Source organism: Diabrotica undecimpunctata, chromosome 2 (genome assembly GCF_040954645.1).
Source record: "Diabrotica undecimpunctata isolate CICGRU chromosome 2, icDiaUnde3, whole genome shotgun sequence".
Classification (NCBI taxonomy): domain Eukaryota; kingdom Metazoa; phylum Arthropoda; class Insecta; order Coleoptera; family Chrysomelidae; genus Diabrotica; species Diabrotica undecimpunctata.
Genome location: NC_092804.1, coordinates 135,987,560 through 136,008,360, shown reverse-complemented (window position 1 = coordinate 136,008,360; position 20,801 = coordinate 135,987,560). Strand labels below are relative to the sequence as shown.

The window sequence follows — 20,801 nt, the reverse complement described above, 5'->3', positions numbered from 1 at the left end:
AAATTTGTCATGAAATTATGAGGCATTCATCAATGTCCGAGGGATATTCGGCGGATAATTTTTCGAAAAAAAAAAAAAAATCATAACGAAAGATTTATTTATTAAAAGTACAGTTAGTGAAAGTAAAATTATTAAAATTTAAGTTAACATTAGATTCGTTGCTGTTCTCTACTATAGAAGATCTATTACCACGCATAATATTTATAATCTTGTTGTGGTGTTCTTGATCGAGATTCAAGTATGGTTTTATAGAATTCCATGAATATTCCCCAAATATATTTGTGACTGTAGGTTGTATTTCTGGAAATTTTTTCTTTGATTAGCGCATTTATACTTTGAACATTCTCATTGCCGAAACGTGACATTTTGAAATTTATTTGGATGAAGTTGTCAAACTCGATCGTGTTGTCATAGGGATTGAAAATTGCACTGAATGCAATTATCAGTCTAATGTTGACATGATTTGGTGAAATTGTCCCACATGACACAAAATGACAAAATTTGAATGGTTGTTAGAACAGTCGAAAAATTATCCCAATAATTTGAAACTTTAATATGCGTATATTTGCTCAAAATGCTTTGATCTGACAAAAAGTAAAATTAAATTATTTGAAAAAACGCATTGGATGTATTTTTGATATCAGTAATATTAGCAATCTGATGATTTTAAGTTTATTAAAATTTAAATACATATCTCTATATCTAATAATCTCCAAATAATTTAATATTATAAAAATATTTAATTATATCGTCTGTTGACAAGAAAAAGTCATTAAGTACACAAATTAGCGAAACACAGCTTTTTCCACTAACTACTTTAATGTGATTATATGTTTTGCTGGAAAAGGTCACTAACTACAATAATCTACCAATAACAGAGTTATGTACCTTTAAAATTCATTAGTGATTTTTTCTTTTCTCTCTACGACAGGCAAAAATCAGTTGAACACTTAGTGAGGTTAAGCTGACAACATTTCAGTTGCGGCATGACAGTTAATGATCTATCATAAAATCGATTGCGAAATAGAAACAGTTTTTTAAAGATTTTTAATATTGTTTGTGAAATATCACTAGAGTAATACTTAAAATGTCGTCAAGGAGCCGGAGGATGTTAGAAATAGTTTATCGTAGAAAAGAATCTGAAGAAAACATGCAAATCGTAGTAAGTGTTTGAGGTTATGTTGACTGGTGAGTTATTATATATTAAATATTTTTAGAATAAAGAAAGTGCACAACAGTCCGTTGATCAGAAAGTGCCAGTACTAAATGCAACAGGTGATTTTCTTGAAACAAAACAGCCACATAAGGTGAGTGATATTTTATAATAATATTGTTTTTCTTTTGATTAAAGTCCAGAACCGGCTTAAATCAATATTTTGATGCAGTATACTTGTATGTATGCTCAGAAAGGTTGCTAAAATAGTAGAATCTGTGTTTTCTCTCTTCTTTTTTTATAGGTTTATGCTACGCAATATGTATATCTTTATAATAAAATATTTTCTTCAGGCATATTTGAATGTTGATCATTTAATTTAGTAGTGACTACGAAAAATACTTATGCTTTATTTATGTATGTATGTTATATAAAAATCATTAAAATAAAAAGATAACGAATTTCAGTAAAATATTAAAAAAAAAATTGTTTAATTTACTAATGTTTGTATTTTGAGAACGATTTCCGAAGTGGAAATTGAAACGTCAATAAACGTACTTTAACCTTTAATTGTGACTTATTCCCATTTAAATAGTAATTATTTTTTATATCGATTTCGATTTGCTTAAACTAATGGAGAAACCATCTCATATTTAATTCCTTTCAGGTGAAATGTAACCGCTTTGTGGACTATGATTGTGAAACAGATAGTGAAGCTGAGTTTTCTGGAGATTCTGATAAAGACCCAACATTTCGAGAGGAGGACTGCTCTGATATTTCTCAGATTATGAAATCTCTTTTACTTTTACCGAATAAAACCATCATTCCCAGGTTATATGGACCTCTGAAAATACACAAAACAAATATTTGTAAAGATATTCCAATCAGACCAGTTGTATCTTTTTCAGACTCTCCAACCTTTGCTTTAGCAACACACTTGAACCAATTCCTTAAAACATTATATAACAATAAATTCGATTATACAGAGCTTTTAAACATTTGCCTGAGCCAAAATTCCTTTAATTTCAATAATGAGACATTTGTTCAACCAGATGGACTTGCAATGGGTTCCCCCTATCCTCAATTCTTGCAGATATCTTTTTAAATCATTTTGAATCTAATAAAACAATGAAAAACAATTCCTTCACTAATAACATCAAATTATATTCGAGATATGTAGATGATACATTTATAGTATGTAGTGCTACTCTTGATAATCTACATTCTTTTTTAGATTGCCTTAGATCAATTACACCACACCATAAAATTTACTTTAGAGATTCAAAATGACTCAAATAGCTTAAATTTTTTAGATTTAACTTTACCATTAAGCAATAACACGATTATTCTTGATATTTATAGAAAGCCAACCCATATTGGTACAGTTATACCAGCTGATTCTCATCATCCTATTCAACATAAAATGGCAGCATTCTATATTTATATAAATCAGTTAATATCTTTACCACTGACTTTGACATCATTTAATAAAGAATTAAAAATAATTCAACAAATAGCTGTAAACCATAGTTATTCTATTAAATTAATCAATAAAATTCTACATAAAAAAAAACAAATAGAATGTTAGAACACCAGGTATATACACAGCATTCTAGTGAAATTGCCGAACAAAATCTTTACTGATCTTTAACATACATTGGTGAGGTTTCTTATTAAATTGCAAAAGTTTTTAATGATTATATCCACATCTCTTTTAAGCCTGCCTCAAATTTAGGATTGGCTTTCTTGAATAACAAGGATAAACGTAACTCATTTGAGTATAGTGGGATATATAAGTTGAGTTGCCATACCTGCAATGCTTGTTACATCGGTAGCATCTTCAGATCCTTTAACATTAGATTGAGAGAACATCTTAGATATATAGAACGTCCAACATCAGGTCAATCACATTTCTCACAGTATATTCGACGTACAAACCACATTTTTGATCCACAAACAGATTTCAAAATTCTTCATACTTGTAATAAAGGCTTCTTATTAAATAACCTGAAACATTTAGATATTTTAAAATCTCTTTTCGACTCTCAATCTATATACATATATAAGGGATCCCTTAGATTCTTGTTTCATTTGGCATCCATTATCACCACGTGGTATGTAAAAGTAGCTTGAACATTATTTTAAAATCCACAATATATTTCATAACTTCATGTATACTCAATACAAATTATTAATACATTTAATAAACCTTAATTGATTATTCCAATTTTCTATAAACTTTCTTTTTTCCTAAAACTAAATTAAATATCAGTATTTGACTGGCATGGTACCTCAACTTATTTACCACAAATTTTCTAATATAGTCCACCTGGTTTTTAATAATATATAAACTCATTGTATAGAATTTGATTTTACAGCTACATGTGGTCATAAATCCTCCAACATATCATTTAAGAATCGTTCAGACTAGTATCATTACTTAAATCAATTTATTTTATTCTTAAATCAAATACAAATTTCACGTTGTCGAATAGAGATATTAAACTTATAACCATAAGTGACTAAAACTTGAACTTGTTAAAGTGTTCAGAAATTTATTGAAAAAGTTTGTTGTTGGTGGTCAACCTCGTTTTCTTTTCTTTGGTGGTATCCATTCTAATATTTTTTTTTTGGTAGTCTTTCTTCCCCCATACGTCTAACATGTCCGTACCATGTTAATTGTTGTTTTTCGATGTCTTCTATAATTGATCCTTGTACATTCATTTGATTCCTTATGTCCTCATTTCTCATATGTTCTAATCTAGACTTTCCCGCTGCTCTCCTCCAAAAATTCATTTCAACTGCCAATAGGTTACCTTTAAGTTTTTGTGATAACTGCCATACTTCTGAGCCATAGACGATTACTGGTTTCAATATGGTATTATATATTCTTTTTTTCGTTTCCGGTCTTATATTTTTCTGCCACAGTACTGAATTCAATGCAACTATAACTCGTTTCCCTTTTGGTTATTCTGTCTTTTATGGCTTTATCAGTTCTTCCTGTCTTTATTAGTTTTACCCACAAATATATCCATTGATCGCATTTATTAATTTTCCCGTCTTCTAAGTCGAGGTCATCTGCAGTATTTTCTCCTCCTATGCAAAGATATTCCGTTTTTTGTAAATTTACTTCCAGGCCCAATTTTTTGTACTCTTCCATTAGTTTTCTAGCCATATACTCCAGGTCTTCCTTGTCTTGGGCAATAACTACCTGATCATCTGCATAGTGCAACGTGTATAACGTTTCATCCCCAATAGACAGCCCCATCCCTTTACACTTCTTTTTCCAGTGCTTGATTTGAAAATTAAATGTTGCACCGTTTAAATAGTACATCTGTTACTTGAAGTCAAATCCATATCCGGTGCTTAACTGTTATGTACCAGAATTACAACCCAAATTTTTTTTTTCTAATAATTCAGTTAATTTCTACAATTTGTTAATTAATTTGCTATCAAGAATTATCTACTTTTCTCTATTTTTCCTCATTAATATATTAAAACTAAAAAAAAAAAAATTACACATACCATTACAGATGACTCATACACACCGACAACAGTTTTCAATTTGTATATTTGTTATATATTTGGTTTAATATTTTATTACCAAATACTGACTTAAGTTTGTTTTGTAATTCTGAGTTTCCAAGTTTCTTATATAAGACATTATTTCAATTATTTCGATTGTTAAATTTAAACTTAATTCATTAAGTCATCGTCAAAAGTATGCCAATATTATACATATTAGCTTACAACTTTCCATTTAAATATTGAATTACTATTTCAGTACTATCTATTTCCTTCAAAACTAGTTAACTTTAGTTACAATACTTAGAAATAGAAGAAGAACTGTCACTCTTTAACCTACAATAGCTTGCCAAATTTACCTCTTAAATTCTAGTAGTAGACAACAAAAAAGTAAGGTTCCGATTCCTCTCCTAACAAGTGATGTACCAATAAGTGCTCCCTTTTTTAATTAAATGTCTGTTTTGTCCTCTTAATTGTGTTCTGTTTGTCCCTAATTGTCTTTGATTGTCCTTAAGTGTTTTAATTTTAGTAATTTTAATATATCTGACATGACAATTTTCTGCCAAAACAGATACCAAATTCAATTTATCAAAATTTGATAAAAAGAGTTGCACACCTACAAAATTGTACATCTAACTTCATTCATTGTCATATACCTATCCTTTTAATTTAAAAAATGTAAATAAGTTTTAATAATTTAATAATACAAAACATCACTTTCATTTAACAAACAATTACATAATACCCTATTCCTATTTCATTTGTTAATATCTCCCCCTCAAGAACTTCCCCGCTAATTATCAAACAGTTACAATAGAACAGATGATCACCCATCACCAGCAATCCAGGATAGTTTGAACTATGTTTCACGAATCATTAATTAATGATTCTTGTACAGGCATGTAAGTAGTATTTTGGATATTTACTAATTGATTTCAATTCAATAGATTATCGTATACCAATTTGTGTAATATTGGCATAATTATTGTAATTGTTATCTTTATAAGACAGCACCCTAATGTGGGCTTTGTAATTTCAGCATTTAATTTACCTGGTACTGTTAGACCTGAAGATGCTTAGCAAAGTGTAGTAAGCGAAATCGGTCGTTTTAAGTTTAACCAGTGTTTGTTATAGAAGATGAATTAGTTCATTTATTCAGCTTTTTTTTTCAGTTTTTGTTATAAAATCTCATTATAATAAAATCGCAATTCAAATCATTAATTGTTTTATTTAAGATTTTAGCCAAGTTAGTTGCAGAAAAAAATAAGTAAGTACTAAGACTCCAAAAACTTCATAAATATCAACAACAAAGGTAAGTTATTACCTTATAGTCCAAGATCCCAGAGCGATCAGACATAACTTATTTTCACACAGATGAAACCTTAGAGTCTGAGTAGCGTCTTGTGTGCTTTGAATACCTGCGTATTTATGAAACTTGCTGAGTGACACCTGGGCAGGTACCAGGTGAGAAAGGTAACTAAAAATAAGAGCTATTTAACTTAAATTTACATAACTGATTTTTATACATATTTTGTAGAATATTATTTTGAAAATACTGTAATAAGTGTCAGACACTTGTCATGGACCAGAACTTTTGTCAGACGCTTTAAAGCTCCACTAAAATTAAATGAACTTTACTTACTTTTACATGTCTGATTTTTAAATAAAGATGCAAAAATATTTAATCGGATCGAAAACAGTAAGTATTCTTAATGTATTTGAATTTTTTACTCTGAGGCTCATGCGCACAGCACTCTCGCGCTCATACTTCTGGTTAACTAATTTTTGTGTTTGAGGGATGTTTGGTCATTTTAATTTGTCTGACTGATTAAATATAACTTTATTATAGTTCCATTAATAACATATTTAAAAATCAGACATGTAAAAGTAAGTAAAGTTCATTTAATTTTAGTGGAGCTTTAAAGCGTCTGACAAAAGTTCTGGTCCATGACAAGTGTCTGACACTTATTACAGTATTTTCAAAATAATATTCTACAAAATATGTATAAAAATCAGTTATGTAAATTTAAGTTAAATAGCTCTTATTTTTAGTTACCTTTCTCACCTGGTACCTGCCCAGGTGTCACTCAGCAAGTTTCATAAATACGCAGGTATTCAAAGCACACAAGACGCTACTCAGACTCTAAGGTTTCATCTGTGTGAAAATAAGTTATGTCTGATCGCTCTGGGATCTTACTCTATTAGTAGTAAGATTAGGCAATGTTACTTCAAAACTTTCAAGTTTTATAATAATCAAAACAAAAATGAAATTTTAGTCAAATAAAAAGTGTTTAAGTCCAATTTTCTCAGATAGTTTGTAGCAGCACGTTTGACTTTTTCTTGTCAACAGACGATATACAGCACAAATTGGATAATTTTGAACCAGGCAAACAGTTAAAAGGAATTTATAAAAATTAAACATAACCAAATTTTAAAGTAAACTCCATTTCAGTTTAAAGAAATAAATATTTGATGTAAGTTTGACATCACTTAAATGTTGTTTGACTGTTACAATAATTCGGTAGGTTTACAACTAACTATTATTTGGAATTTGTCCATTTGTCCATGTCTCCATTTCAGTTTAAAGAAATAAATATTTGATGTAATTTTGACATCACTTAAATGTTGTTTGACTGTTACAATAATTCGGTAGGTTTACAACTAACTATTATTTGGAATTTGTTTTCTTATTTCTCTTTTGTTACTTTTTTAATAATTTTTTAAAATTTTTTAAGACAAAATGTTAATTATAAATGATGCTTACATTATCAATGTCAGATCTCTTATTAATACAATTTGATTTTTTTATTCACACCATTTCTTTAAATTCTCTTACGTAAATTAATGTTCCCTTCTAAAGTTGTTACTTCTTAAAAAATTAAAACATGATCCTCATTGATGACATGTTCTGTCAAGGCACACGATTTGACATTTCTCTTGATATCACTTCTATGAGAAGTTATTCTAAGAGATAAGTTACATGAGGCCTGACCGACGTAACATTTACCATACGTGCTACACGGCATAAAGTAAATAACAGAGCTTTTTATACTTTGCAGTGGAGTCTTTGTTTTGGTGTAAATGTTCAAGGTTTTATTACTACTAGTGGCAATCCTAATTTCTGTGTTTTACTTAAATAATTTTACTAATTTCGATGTTATAGTTGGTAAATATGGTAAAGAAAAATAAGGTACTATAATTAATAATATAGTTTTCTTTTAGAATAAATGTGTTAGGATCACGTGTCTTTTATATTTATTGAGCTAGATTTAAGCCTTTTAAGATGCAGTCTCGTTGGTATCTTACGTACACAGCTAATAACTTTAATCTCAGTGAACCAGCAACCCATAGAACCTAAGATGATTTATTAATTTCACACACATGGAGTTTGATACAAGCTCCCAACAGAAAATATTTTCATATAGCGTTTAATATCAAAATAATACTGGTCGTAATTAATAATATTTTTAAAATAGAAAGTTCAAATTAAAAGTTCATTCGGTCTGAATATCTGTATCAAATTATTGTTCCAATAATTTAAAACTTTAATATGTGTATATTTGCTCTAAATGCTTTGATCTGACAAAAAGTAAAATTAAATTAATTGAAAAAACGCATTGGATGTATTTTTAATATCAATAATACCTATTAGCAATCTGATGATATTAAATTTATTAAAATTTAAATACATACTTATTTGACGCAATCTCTACCAATAATTTACTATCATAAAAATATTTAATTATATACAGCACAAATTGGATAATTTTGAACCAGGCAAACTGATAAAAGGAATGAACACAAAGAGACTATTAATGGTTTTACAGGATATCTATGGAATATATATTAGATAAAAGGAAACACAAGATCAAAAAAATCGCTGAAAACTAGAAAAGCGCTGAAGACAAAAGAGATAAGAATAATAGATCTTATAAAAGAAATAAAACAGAAATGTAAAGAGAAACGAGAAGCCTACACTAAGTACAAAACATTAAATACTCCAGAATCTCGAGACACCTATAGAAGAATACGAAATGAAACATAGTGTTGGTAAGAAGAACAAAAAATGAACACTGGAAACAGTTTACAAAAAGGATGGAAAGCGACTTCTATGGTACACAAAAACAAATATGGAGATTTATAAGAAACCAACGGAAAGAAATGGCAGAATTGAAAAAAATACAATAACATAACACATAACATCCACAAATGGGAAAGATACCTGACGGAACTGTTTAAAGAAAAGAAAAATAATAATGAACACGATAACGTACCTGAATTAAGACATGAAATAGATCAGTTATCAGTAAGTAGAGATAGCTATAAATTCACTCAAAAATAGAATGTTACCAGGACAAGACAGAATAACCAACGAGCTTCTAAAACACGGAGGAGAAAGTATGACCCTAGAGATAACAAAACTTATACAAAAACTAATATTGCACTGCAAGATACCAGACGCATGGAGAAACTACATAATGATACCAATGTTCAAGAAAGGAGATAAAAGACCCCAACAATTATAGAGGTTTAAATCTACTGAACACCGGACTTAAGCTTACCTCAAAAGTAGAAACCAACAAAATCAATAAACTAACAACTTTATCAGATGAACAACAAGGATTCATATCCGCAAAATTCTGCGTAGACGCCGTATTTGTACTAAGATAAATCACAGAAAAGGCCATCGACTGTAAAAGACAGGAAGAAAACAGTAAAAGACAAGCAGAAAGAATAGAAAAACGTATAGACGAAAACATTAAGCGACAAGATCTAGGTTTTAAACAAATGGAACAGAAACTAGAACAGCATAAAGAGGAGGTACAAATGTATTTACAACGGGTGAAACATGAAATAGAACAGAAAACAAAGGAAATTAGCCAAAATTTAGAAAAACATACTAAGAAAATACAGAACGTGGAGAAACATGTAGAAGATAGAGACGACGAAATAGAGGATAGATTGGAAAAATTAGATAAGAAATTATTGAAAGTAAAAACACAACATAATACTGGAGAAAGAAGACAAGTGATTATACACCGTGGAGCAGAAAGTAAGGTCCAATTTAGCGGGGATATAAAGAAACAACACTCAGTTCCGTTTATTAGGATCCTGAAAAATAAAAACAAGGATACGAAGATTTTGAAGAGGCTAAGGATATGATAAGGAATCATTTTAAGGAAGGCGCAGCATTATGGTTCGAGAATAAGAAAAATGAGTTACACGATTGGGAAGATTTTTAAAGGAAATTTTTGAGGTAATATTGGGGAAAAGGAAAACAGATGGTCGTCAATAGTGAACTACAAAATGGGAAATATGATGAAAAACTAGGAATATCCGAAGAAGGATATGCTTTACAAGTATTCGTCAGTGGGAATATATAAATTATAATTATTCGGAAGAACAGCTAGTTGAATTGATAGCATGACAATTTGACAATACAATGGAAGACTATGTTACCTTGCAAGGATATAAAGACATGGATAGTTTATGCCAGTTCTTAGCTGTAAGAGAGGCCCGAAGAAAAGAAAGAACGAAAGGTAGGCAAACGGAAAACAATAAGAACAACCAAACAAACCGCACACTCAACTACAGACCGGCCCGCACTGACAATCCTTACCGATACAATGGATATAGAGATAATGGAGGACCAAGATATCCAAATAATATTAATCAAAATAGATATGAACAGAATAGAAATGAATATCAACAAAATAGAGTTCAAAACAATGGGAGAAATTATAACAGTCAACCATATCAGCCAAATCCAGGACGGGAACATTTTAAAATAGGAAACCAATATAACAACAACAATGGACAAGGAAGAACACAGAATAGAGAAATAAACAACCTACGTTTAATCACAGTAGGAGAAGATGAACAAGGACACCAAGACATAGACAATGTGGAAGTGGAAAACAATAGAGCAGGGCCGTCTTTTCGGGAGGGCTCTCACTAAAATCAGGGATAAAATTGAATTCGGGAATATATACTCACCCTAGGGAATCACTTTAGCGGGAAAAAAGATTGAATACGGGCGAAATAATTTGGTTATGGTACATGGATATATTATAAATAAAAAGGTTCATATACTTTTGGACACTGGTTCAGAGGTATCATTGGTTAATAAACAATTAATAAATGATTTAGGACTAAATTCTCAAAAGTATATGTGGCTATTGTTTTGACATTGAGGTTCAAAAGTAAAAAATATTGGATAAACTGTTTTACAATTGAGGACGTGAAATATGATATTGTCATTGGAGGGGATAAATAGGACAAGTATGGAACAAACATTAATTTTTCAAACAAATATATAAAATTTGTAGAGGACATAATGGAAGAAGGTTTAAAGGAGAAAGAAGAAAAAGACGCAGAAAATAAATAGATGTTTTGACAACACATATTGAATCTAAGGAAGTGAGAAGTGTGGTTTATAGTTTGTGGAGAAGAAATGACGTATGACGTAAAAAACTCATTGGCAGAACATAGGGGATTAATCAATACAGAAAATAGAATAGTTCTCGAAGAATTGGATAAAGCAGGTTTAAAATTAAACATAGGAAAATGCAAGTTCTTTCAAAAATTACTTAGGTTTCAAACTAAACATGCAAGGCATAATTCTTGAAGTAGAGAGAGTCAAGATCATAGAAGAATACACACGTCCAACAAATTTAAAGACACTGAGAGGATTTTTGGGAATAATAAACTATTTTAAGAAGCTCATCCCAGACAAAAGGAACTGCTATTGATAGGACTGTTAAAGAAACATGAGAGATGGAAATGGGGCAAAGAGCAGGAAAAAGCATTTCAAAATCTAAAGATAGAATTTGCAGACGTTCTCCTACGTCTTCCGATACCCAGCTGCCCCTCCTCTCGATTTATCTATAAGTCTTCTTCTATGTATCTGTCTTTCATTTCTCTATTGATGCCTTCTCTCCAACTAAGGCGGGGTCTTTATCTTTTTTATCTACCGTGAGGGGTCCACATTAAGACTTGTTTTGGGAGACGTTCTTCAGACATTCTCTGTACATGACCGTAACAACTGAGTTGTTGGGTACCAATATCGTCTACTTAATTATATCTTATAATATATTAATATTCGTATAATGTGATTAAATTATTTATTTTGTTTTGCCGGTAATTGCTGGTTTTCCATATTGAAAGGAATTCCATATTTTATATTTTATCATTTACTAATAATTTTTGCAAGTATTTTATAGACTTTTTCTAGTAGTGCTATACCTCTATAGTTTTCGCACTCCGTTTTGTCTCCTTTTTTATAGATAGGACAAATAAGAGCGCTATTTCATTGTTTCGGCATTTCTGCCTTTTGCCAAATTATTAGTGTCAAATGAAATATCCTTTCCTTCGATCTTTTGGGATTCCACTTTTTCCTGCACTTTTGATATTTTTTAGGTCTCTTATTATTTCTTTGACTTCATTCAAAGTTGGTTTCTCGCACGTCCCTTCTTCATCTTCTTGCCAATTCTCATTTCCCTTAAGTTCCTCTTGTTGGTCTGTATATTATAGATCTTTGAAATATTCTGCCCATCTGTTTAATTTTTCTGTTGTTTTACCTAGAAGTAAGCCTTTTTTGTTTCTGCAATACTGATGATTATTCTTTGTAGTTTCCCTGGATTTCTTAACTTCTTTGTAGAAATTATTTACCTCTTTGTTTATGTAGAGTTTTTCTATGTTTTTCAATTACTTTTATAGCTGTTTTTTTTCTTTTTTCTACAAATTTTTTTCACTTCCCTTCTTCTTGCCACATAGTTTTCAATCGCATTTTGGGTATTTTATATATCTCTTTGTAGTTTTGCCCTGTTTCTTCTTGCCAAAATATTCCTACATTCTTCATCTAACCAGTCTTGCCGCCTTTTTATATGCTCTCTTCCTATACACTTTTCCGCTGCTTCCGACATGGCTGTCTGTATAGTCTGCCACTCTTCATTTATTTTCTGTTTGACTGGATTTTCTAGATTTTTTATTTATTTCTTCCTCTAGTTTGTTTACAACCTGCTTCTGTTCTCTTAAAGGCGCTCTAATTGGTAATTTAATCTATCTCTAACAGGTTTTGGTATTATTGGTAGTCCTTGTTTTAGTTTCGCCGTTATTAATGTATGATCACTTATCGCTACTATACTTCGTGCCATAGCTGGAAAGACTCTTCTAGACAAAGAAACAAGTGGAAACGTAAAAAACACATGTGGAGTAGACAATATTAACGGTTTGGTGCTAAACAGGAAAAAAACGTGGAATGAACATATTAGCAAAATGAAAGAAAGAAGAATGGTGAGAATCACGCGAGATTAATTGACAACGGAGAGGAGAAATATAGACCTATGCCGAAAAAGGTGGAACAACAATCTGAACATTGATGTAGGCGGATAAAATTTGAACAGATTATTCGCCTAGAATAATCAAGAAAGGAGAAGAAAACAATTGTGAACAGAATCGCACTCTATAATGCTGAATTTTGGAGATGGACAGAATACTACAAAGATATTGAACATTATTTAAATCGACGTATGGGGAGAATGTGACACAACGCTAACATTGACGAGAAAGATATAAGTGTAATCCAAAGTCTCTATTGCAATCAAAAATCACGAGCGAGGCTGAACAAATCAATGAACACAGAGGAATTTGAAATTTTAAGAGGGGTGCGACAGTGCTGTATTTTGTCTCCTGTTCTGTTCAACCTCTATGTGGAGAATGTTTTTGCAGAGGCACTCGAAGACTCTAAGTGTGGTATAAAGGTCAACGGGTACCCAATAAATAACATTCATTACGCCGACGACACCGCGATAATTTCAGACAACGAACATTATATGCAGTTAATGCTAAATAAAAAAAATACCGCCCCAAAAACATATGGCTTGAAGATAAATGTAAGTAGATTTAAGAGTACAACTGCAAGTAGATAATGCTCCAATCGAGGAAGTTAAAATATTCAAACACTTGGGAATGATAGTGAATGACCGACGAGATCCTCAACAAGAAATAAAATGTCGTACCAAACAAGCAAGACAAGCTTTTATTAAATGTAAACTGGTACTATGTAACCTCAATATTTCCTATAATCTCCGCTACAGGATGGTTAAATGCTATACGGTCCATATTATTATACAGCATGAAGACATGGACGTTACAAATATCCTCCATTAACAATTTGGAGGCCTTCAAAATAGGTACCTTGCGAAAAATATTACGCATACCATGGACAGATAGGGTGAGAAACGAGGGAGTCTTAAGAAGGGCAACTCTTGAGAGAGAATTATCAATTTGATCAAGGTACGAAAAATTGGATATCTGGGCCATATCCTGAGAGGAAATGATACGCAATCCATCAACTAATTATCGAAGGAAATATTGAGGGCAAGAGAGGAGTAGGTCGCAAAAAAATGTCGTGGCTACGGAATATAATTAACTGGACAGGCGTAAATAACACTGGCGAGCTTATGCAGGCCGCAAAAGATAGACGTCTGGCTTTAAAATATTTCGCCACCGCACTATAAGAAGAAGATGGGAAGAATATGTATATCTAAACGGGACATAGTTAGAAACAAAATCATAGCAGAAATCATTGAAATAAAAAAAAAACAATTATACAGGAAATGAAATAACAACCGCTGCAATGGTATGGACCTAGTTCTAAAGCTACTACCAACAAAAGCGAAATTCAAAAGCGGAAAGAAAGCAAGAAAGACCAAAAATAAATTGGGAAGTAACATTAGAGAAAAAATGAAGACGAATGTGCACATGTGCAGAGATAAAAATATTTTGCAGACAATTTACATAACCATACCGGACTCCTTGTATAAAATCATTAAAATTATCCAAGTTCAATTGTTACGGAGAGTACCTATTTTAATAGGCAATAAATAATGTGTTTTGTAATATTCCTTTATAATAAAACAGCAATTTCTACACGAATAATAAATGCCATCTAATTAGACACTTAAACTAACAAACATAATATGTATATTATTTTGCTTATTTTAATCTAATAATAAAACACCTGATTATATCTCATTTAATCAAATATTAATAAACCTAATATATAATCTATTTCATTATCTCCTAACACAATAAAAGCTATCATATAATTGTGCATATATCCCTAACTGGCGTGGTTATACAACTTTTGAGTATGCGCGCAAGCCCCTAAGACTTGGATTGGTTCTTTGATTGGTCGGCACAACGAAAGGCAGTGTCTCCAGTCCCCTCAAAACAACGTTAGCAAGTAGTCGACACTGTCAGTTGGAACTGGAAGTTGAATGTGTGAGGGTAGCAACCAGATTTAATTGTGAGGACTGTTTTTGTTTTGTAGTAGTGTGGTTTCAATATGTCACAATCTAATATTTTGGCTGAAGAGATTAGGCCGAGAGCAGTGTACAGCATCGACCAGATATTAGGAGTTAGCAGCCAGACATCTGCAAAAAATAATATAGGTGAGTTTTTTTATTTATACTAGCTAAAATTGGGTATAAATTTCAAATTATAATTAAATTATTATCACATTAATTTAAAATATGCTATTATAACACAGACGAAATGCTTATATATATAATATATATATATATATATATATATATATATATATATATATATATATATATATATATATATATATACACATATATATAATTATGTACAACTTACATATACATCTGTTTATCTTAGTCCCCGACATCTTTTAAGGTTTCTGAACTGTTGAAATCTTAAAGGAAGCATTAAATCAGTTGTAATTCTTTATCTTGTTTGTCTTCATGGTTTTTCGATTGTCTGTTCTACCCCTACTAAGTTTTGCTTTACTCTTTATTCTTGTATTTGTAAAACTTCTTTAATTTTATTTGTTGGGGCAGTTGTTGCCACTACAAAAATGAATATTGCTTTAAAGTGTTTTATGGTTATCTGTTAATGTTTTGAGTTCTGTACCTTTGATTTTCCCTCCTGATTCTTTTCCCCTCTGTATGTGCTTGACCTATTAATAGCCATAATAGTAGGTAGTTTTTTCAAATTTTTATTTTGCAACTGTTACTTATCTCTGCTCTTTTTTCATTTTATTTTGTGTGTTATTTTTAAATAATCTATATTTCTTGCTTCCTTTTTTAGTTTTTAAAACTTTTGCCTGTTATTGGGTTATCTTTGTACGTAATTATTTGTAGTTTATCTGCTATCAAATTTTTTATTTAGTTCTGTTTCTTTTAGTATGTCTCTTATCACCATGTTAGAGCGATTGGAGGTAATTGGGTTACATCTTTCAGCTCATCATCGATTTTAAGTTACATATATTTTATTAGTTGTTAGAAAGGCTATGAAACGGTTTTATTGTGGCCGATTTAAGTTGGTAAATATTATTTTATATGGGGTTAAACCACAATTAATTTTACACTTGTATGACGTTTCGATTTTCAATACGGAAATCGTTTTCAAATATTATGAATCAATTTATCATATAAATGTTTACAATTGACCATTCATAATTTTCTTTTAGAATTTTTGAAAACGATTACCGGATTGGAAATGGAAACGTCAAAATAAATGGAAAATGTTATTCTCATTATAATCAATTGTGATTTAATCTCATATAAACTAATATTTGGCTTCTACATCGGTGTTTTAAATTATGTTTTTTGGTTATTTGTATTTTTTTAGTTACTTTAATTCTTTTCATTTATGGTTCTGAACACCATACAATCAGGTATTAACCTATATACGGTATAGAAATAGCACGTTGAAAGTTGTCACTGGTTTGAAACAAGAATTGATGAAAACTCAATTAGCATTTAGAAAAATTCTGTTTATTTAAATATTATTTAGAAGTGACAACATGATGAAAACTTATTGGATCTAAATAGACCCAATATTATTCCTTTAATGAATATACTTTTTGCGTTTTTTAAATAACCTTTTTTATAATTCACAATTAATTGGATTTTTATCATACCAGTAAATACTCGTATTTTTAATTTATATTTCAGTAAATACAAGAAGATGCTTGGTAATAATTTTGTCAATTAAAATCGGTCTGTGTTATGTGTATATATTGGGCAGTGGCGTAGTTAGCCTCACAGAGCTCCCACCCCCCCCGTATCAAAGTTTGTGTTTGTGCGACAAACTTTGGTACGAGGTCTTTTTAAGGACCTAAATGGAATAGTGCTAAAATATTTAACAAAAGAAGCAAAAATGCTTGTATTAAATTAAATATTTATTAAATATGATTATAAAGTGCTCTTATGAATTTTTTTCGGCAAATTATTTATTCAAGCGCCCATAGCTGAAGAAGATTTAAATTTCTCTAGATTTTCGGATTTTATTGACAGTAGCGATAAGTCTGTTAGTGGTTCTTGTCCGATAGAAGTCCTGTGGTAGTTTTTAATCAATTTTAATTTTGGAAAACTGTTATTACCTCCGGAAAACTGGAGGTAGAGGTATACAATATTTATCATTAATAATTCTGTAAGATCTTTAACAGATTGAATTTTTTGAATTTCAGTTTGCAAAAAGATTTTTGAAGCAAATAATTATTGTTCATAAAGATCAAATCAAATATCTTTATTGTATTTAGCAGTCAGTCTTTAAACTTGCTTTTTTCTAATTTCGTTTGGCAATGATAAAAGTTTCTCTGTTTGTAATACTTCAGATATATTACTCAAGTCATAGAGACTTGGAGACCGTTGTTTGTTTTAAAAATTCAATATCTAAATAGCAATAATATTATATTGATCCTGAAGTGCGATTCCGGGTCCGAAATCCTTTCATCTTCTAATAACTCGTCAAAAAATCGCTTTGTTTCTTTTCGCCTTTGATTTTTTAAAATAATTGTTACACCCAACTTTTTTGCTAGGTTTTTAGACTCGTTTATCAAATCATATAATTTAAAATACATTTTGATTTATTGTATCTTTCAGACTATTTAAAAGTACTTAGTGGAATACCAGCTTTTTGTAAATCATTGTTTTCGTGCTGTTGCGTTTTAGAAACAAGGCTGTAAGAAATTTATTTCATAAGTAAAAACTTTTTGATTATCAGTAAAAATTTTGTTTAGCCTATAACCAGTGACGGACTAAGACTAAAGCGGGCCCTAGGCAACATTGTAATTCTGGGCATATTTTTCAGTCATGACACATACTTTCCTTTTGGTAGTTTAGTTTTAAAGCATATAGTATGCAGTTCTATTTGATTATCGGATTCCAAGGAGAAAAAATAATAATACTTATACGAAAATTAAATGAACATAGATTATTAACACAACAACTATTACTTAAAACAAATATATCCAGATTGGTTATTTATATTACAATTTTTCTCACTTTTAATTCTGCAAACCCATCAGTTATGTATACAGCTCAACACCCCTAGAAGCCCATGGCTGAATCCGTCAATTAGTCTGTCATAATTAATAGAGTTATTTAATAACTCTTTCTATATAAAGTAATGATACAAAATATAAAATTTGTGTTGGCCTAATGTAATCTCAATTTTTTTTTTATTCTGGCCATTACTGAGAATGATCTTTCACTGCTTGAATTGCTTATTGAAAGGGTTTAATAAATGGTCAGAATTGTGTTTAAAATTGGGAATGTTGTAATATTATTATTTTCCTCAATACATAACTATAAGAGTACAGACTAAATAACATTTTCTTTACTTATAAAACTCTTAAATTGTAATACTTTATTTTTCAGTTCTGCTAGGTTTAAATTTTGTTCCTATAATTTTAATTCCTCTATTGAAAAAGTCTCTAACATCACTATCATGAAAAATTGTTTTAAATTTATTGTTAATACTTTTATGTCCCTCAGATATTTATATGATCAGTAAAGAATCGCAACACAACAAAAATATTAGCTTTAAAATGTTGTTTGTCACTGAATCTTATTTCATGTTCTGGAATTTCATCATGAAATAGTTTTCGTATTTTCTGCCCTTTTTATCATTAGTATATGCAGTATCTTTAACTTTTTCTGCTTCTTTTGAATAAATCTTACTCAATGAGTCGTATATTAATACTGCTGTATTTAGGTATTCGCCTTTTTGTAAAGTCTTGTTTGAAGCAGTTATTTTCTCTAAAATCTAGTCCCATATAAGGAATATATTTCCCATACAGTAACAGTACATACTCAAAAAAAAAAGTTTTTTATGTGATTTGGCAGATTGGGACCTTTTTAATGGTTTTTCATATTTATTTGAGGAAAAATTACGTAAACAATGTTTAATTTCTTCATAATTATTCTTTAAAAATTTCACAGCACCGGAACGAGCAGACCAACTGGTATCACAAATAGATTTAATACTTCAGTGTTTGCTATTACAAAATTTTTGTAATGCATTCCACCCATGTGTAGAACTTGAAAAAAATAAGTACAATTCTTCTTCAAAAATGATTGACGCATGGTATGAAATGGGAAGAAAAAATATAATGTTTTATTCTGGATTGGAGATCCTTATATTTACCCGACATATTTACCGTATTATCACAACTCTGTCCCCGACAGTTAATAATGGTGTTAATGTGGTCATTGGAGTTTTCATTCTCTTACAATTTTTTATGTACATTTTTCCATTCATGATAAGCACGGGAACGCTCGTCCAACCTTGTCGACTTTATCAATCAACGATTCGGTATAATTTAGACACGTTTTAGCAATAATTATGAATATTACGTTTTTCTGTTGAACAAAATCAAAAATTAATTATAAAAATTAAGAACCTAATTTTCGGGCTCCAAAAAATTACGGGCCCTAGGCACGTGCCTAGGTTGCCTAGGCCTTAGTCCGCCCCTGTCTATAACGCATCGTACCTCGAAGACCTTCTTACTTTCTTGAGAGTAATTTTATATTTTTGCGATGTATCGTTACTTAACGTTGACCAGCGTTTTAGAATATTAACAAAAAAAGTATACCTACATATACTTTTTCCAAATTATCAAAAAAAATGACACTTTGTTTGCGTTTCACAGCATCATTTAAAATCAAATTTAATGTAATCTGCGTTTTCGCATGTTTTTTAATAAGTGCTTATAATACTCCATATGCACCAGACATAACGTATGCTCCATCGTGACCCCGCTCTCTACATTTAGATAAATCAATTCCATATTCTGTTACGGTATTCAAAACAAGAGTTTTAAGCTTTTCTACACTGCAATCAGCTACTGATTTAAACCGCAAAAAAGACAGATTTTGATTTCTTTGGGTAAACACTCATTGTGTTCTACTATTGACACGTATCGAAAAACTACAGAAAGTTTGTCAGTTTTTGACAAGTCTTGAGGTGTATTCAAAATAATCGCCATAAATGGAGCTTTTTTAATTTATGAGACAATTATTTCCTTACAAGTAAACTAATAATTCCATTTTGTGGGGCTTAAATAATTTATCTCACCTTTCGGCTTTAAAATAAGCTCTTCTAAAATAGTACCATAATTTTTGATACGAGGTTTGTATTTTTAGTTTTGCGTATAGTCGCTTAGAGGGCGGCACCAATAAAACCTTCTAGGACTAATAAAACCTCAACTTTTGTTAACATAAATCGAAAGTTTTATTGCGATACAACAAAAATAGTGAAGATATCGTAATTTTTGAAGTTAGCAAGTCAGTCGAAAAATGGATCTTAGCTGAGAACATTTTCGAACAATAATTTTTTACTAGTTTCGGGGAGGATTTTCCCAACAGCAATGTCTCACTGAAATGGTTTCTGTGTTTGGGAATAAAGCATCACACCAGTTAAATATTTCCTGGTATTGCGAATTTCAACGTATTAGGTCCATTCTCAGCGATGAATTCAGGTCGGATCCGCCCAAAACAGCAGTTACACAGCAAAACATTGATGCGGTTCTTCAGCTAATTAAGGATGACCGCCGTGTAACATACCGGGAGAGAGAGAGGCATCTTGGGTCATTTCAAAGACCTCGATCTAAAAGATTCTACATGAAGAACTGGGTGTTACGAAGTTGGTTTCCCGTTGGATCCCTCATTTGCTCACAGAAGAGCAAAAAGCGGTTCGCGTCAATTGGTGTCGAAGAACATTCGTCAAAACTCAAAAAATGTTAATAGCATTGTTAATGGCGATGAATCTTGGATTTACTTCTACGAACCGGAAGTAAACGCCA

At 30.7% G+C, this 20,801-nt stretch overlaps 1 protein-coding gene across 1 annotated transcript in view; it reads left to right on the top strand.

Annotated features, from left to right (window-relative positions):
• Positions 1–14,890: 14,890 nt before the first annotated feature.
• Positions 14,891–20,801, top strand: part of LOC140434918 (uncharacterized) — a 56,257-nt gene continuing 50,346 nt past the window's right edge. Inside the window, exon 1 of the mRNA XM_072523547.1 lies at positions 14,891–15,135. Within this exon, the coding sequence (XP_072379648.1) occupies positions 15,030–15,135 (106 nt within the window). The 5' untranslated portion in view covers positions 14,891–15,029. The remainder of the gene's footprint in view (positions 15,136–20,801) is intronic.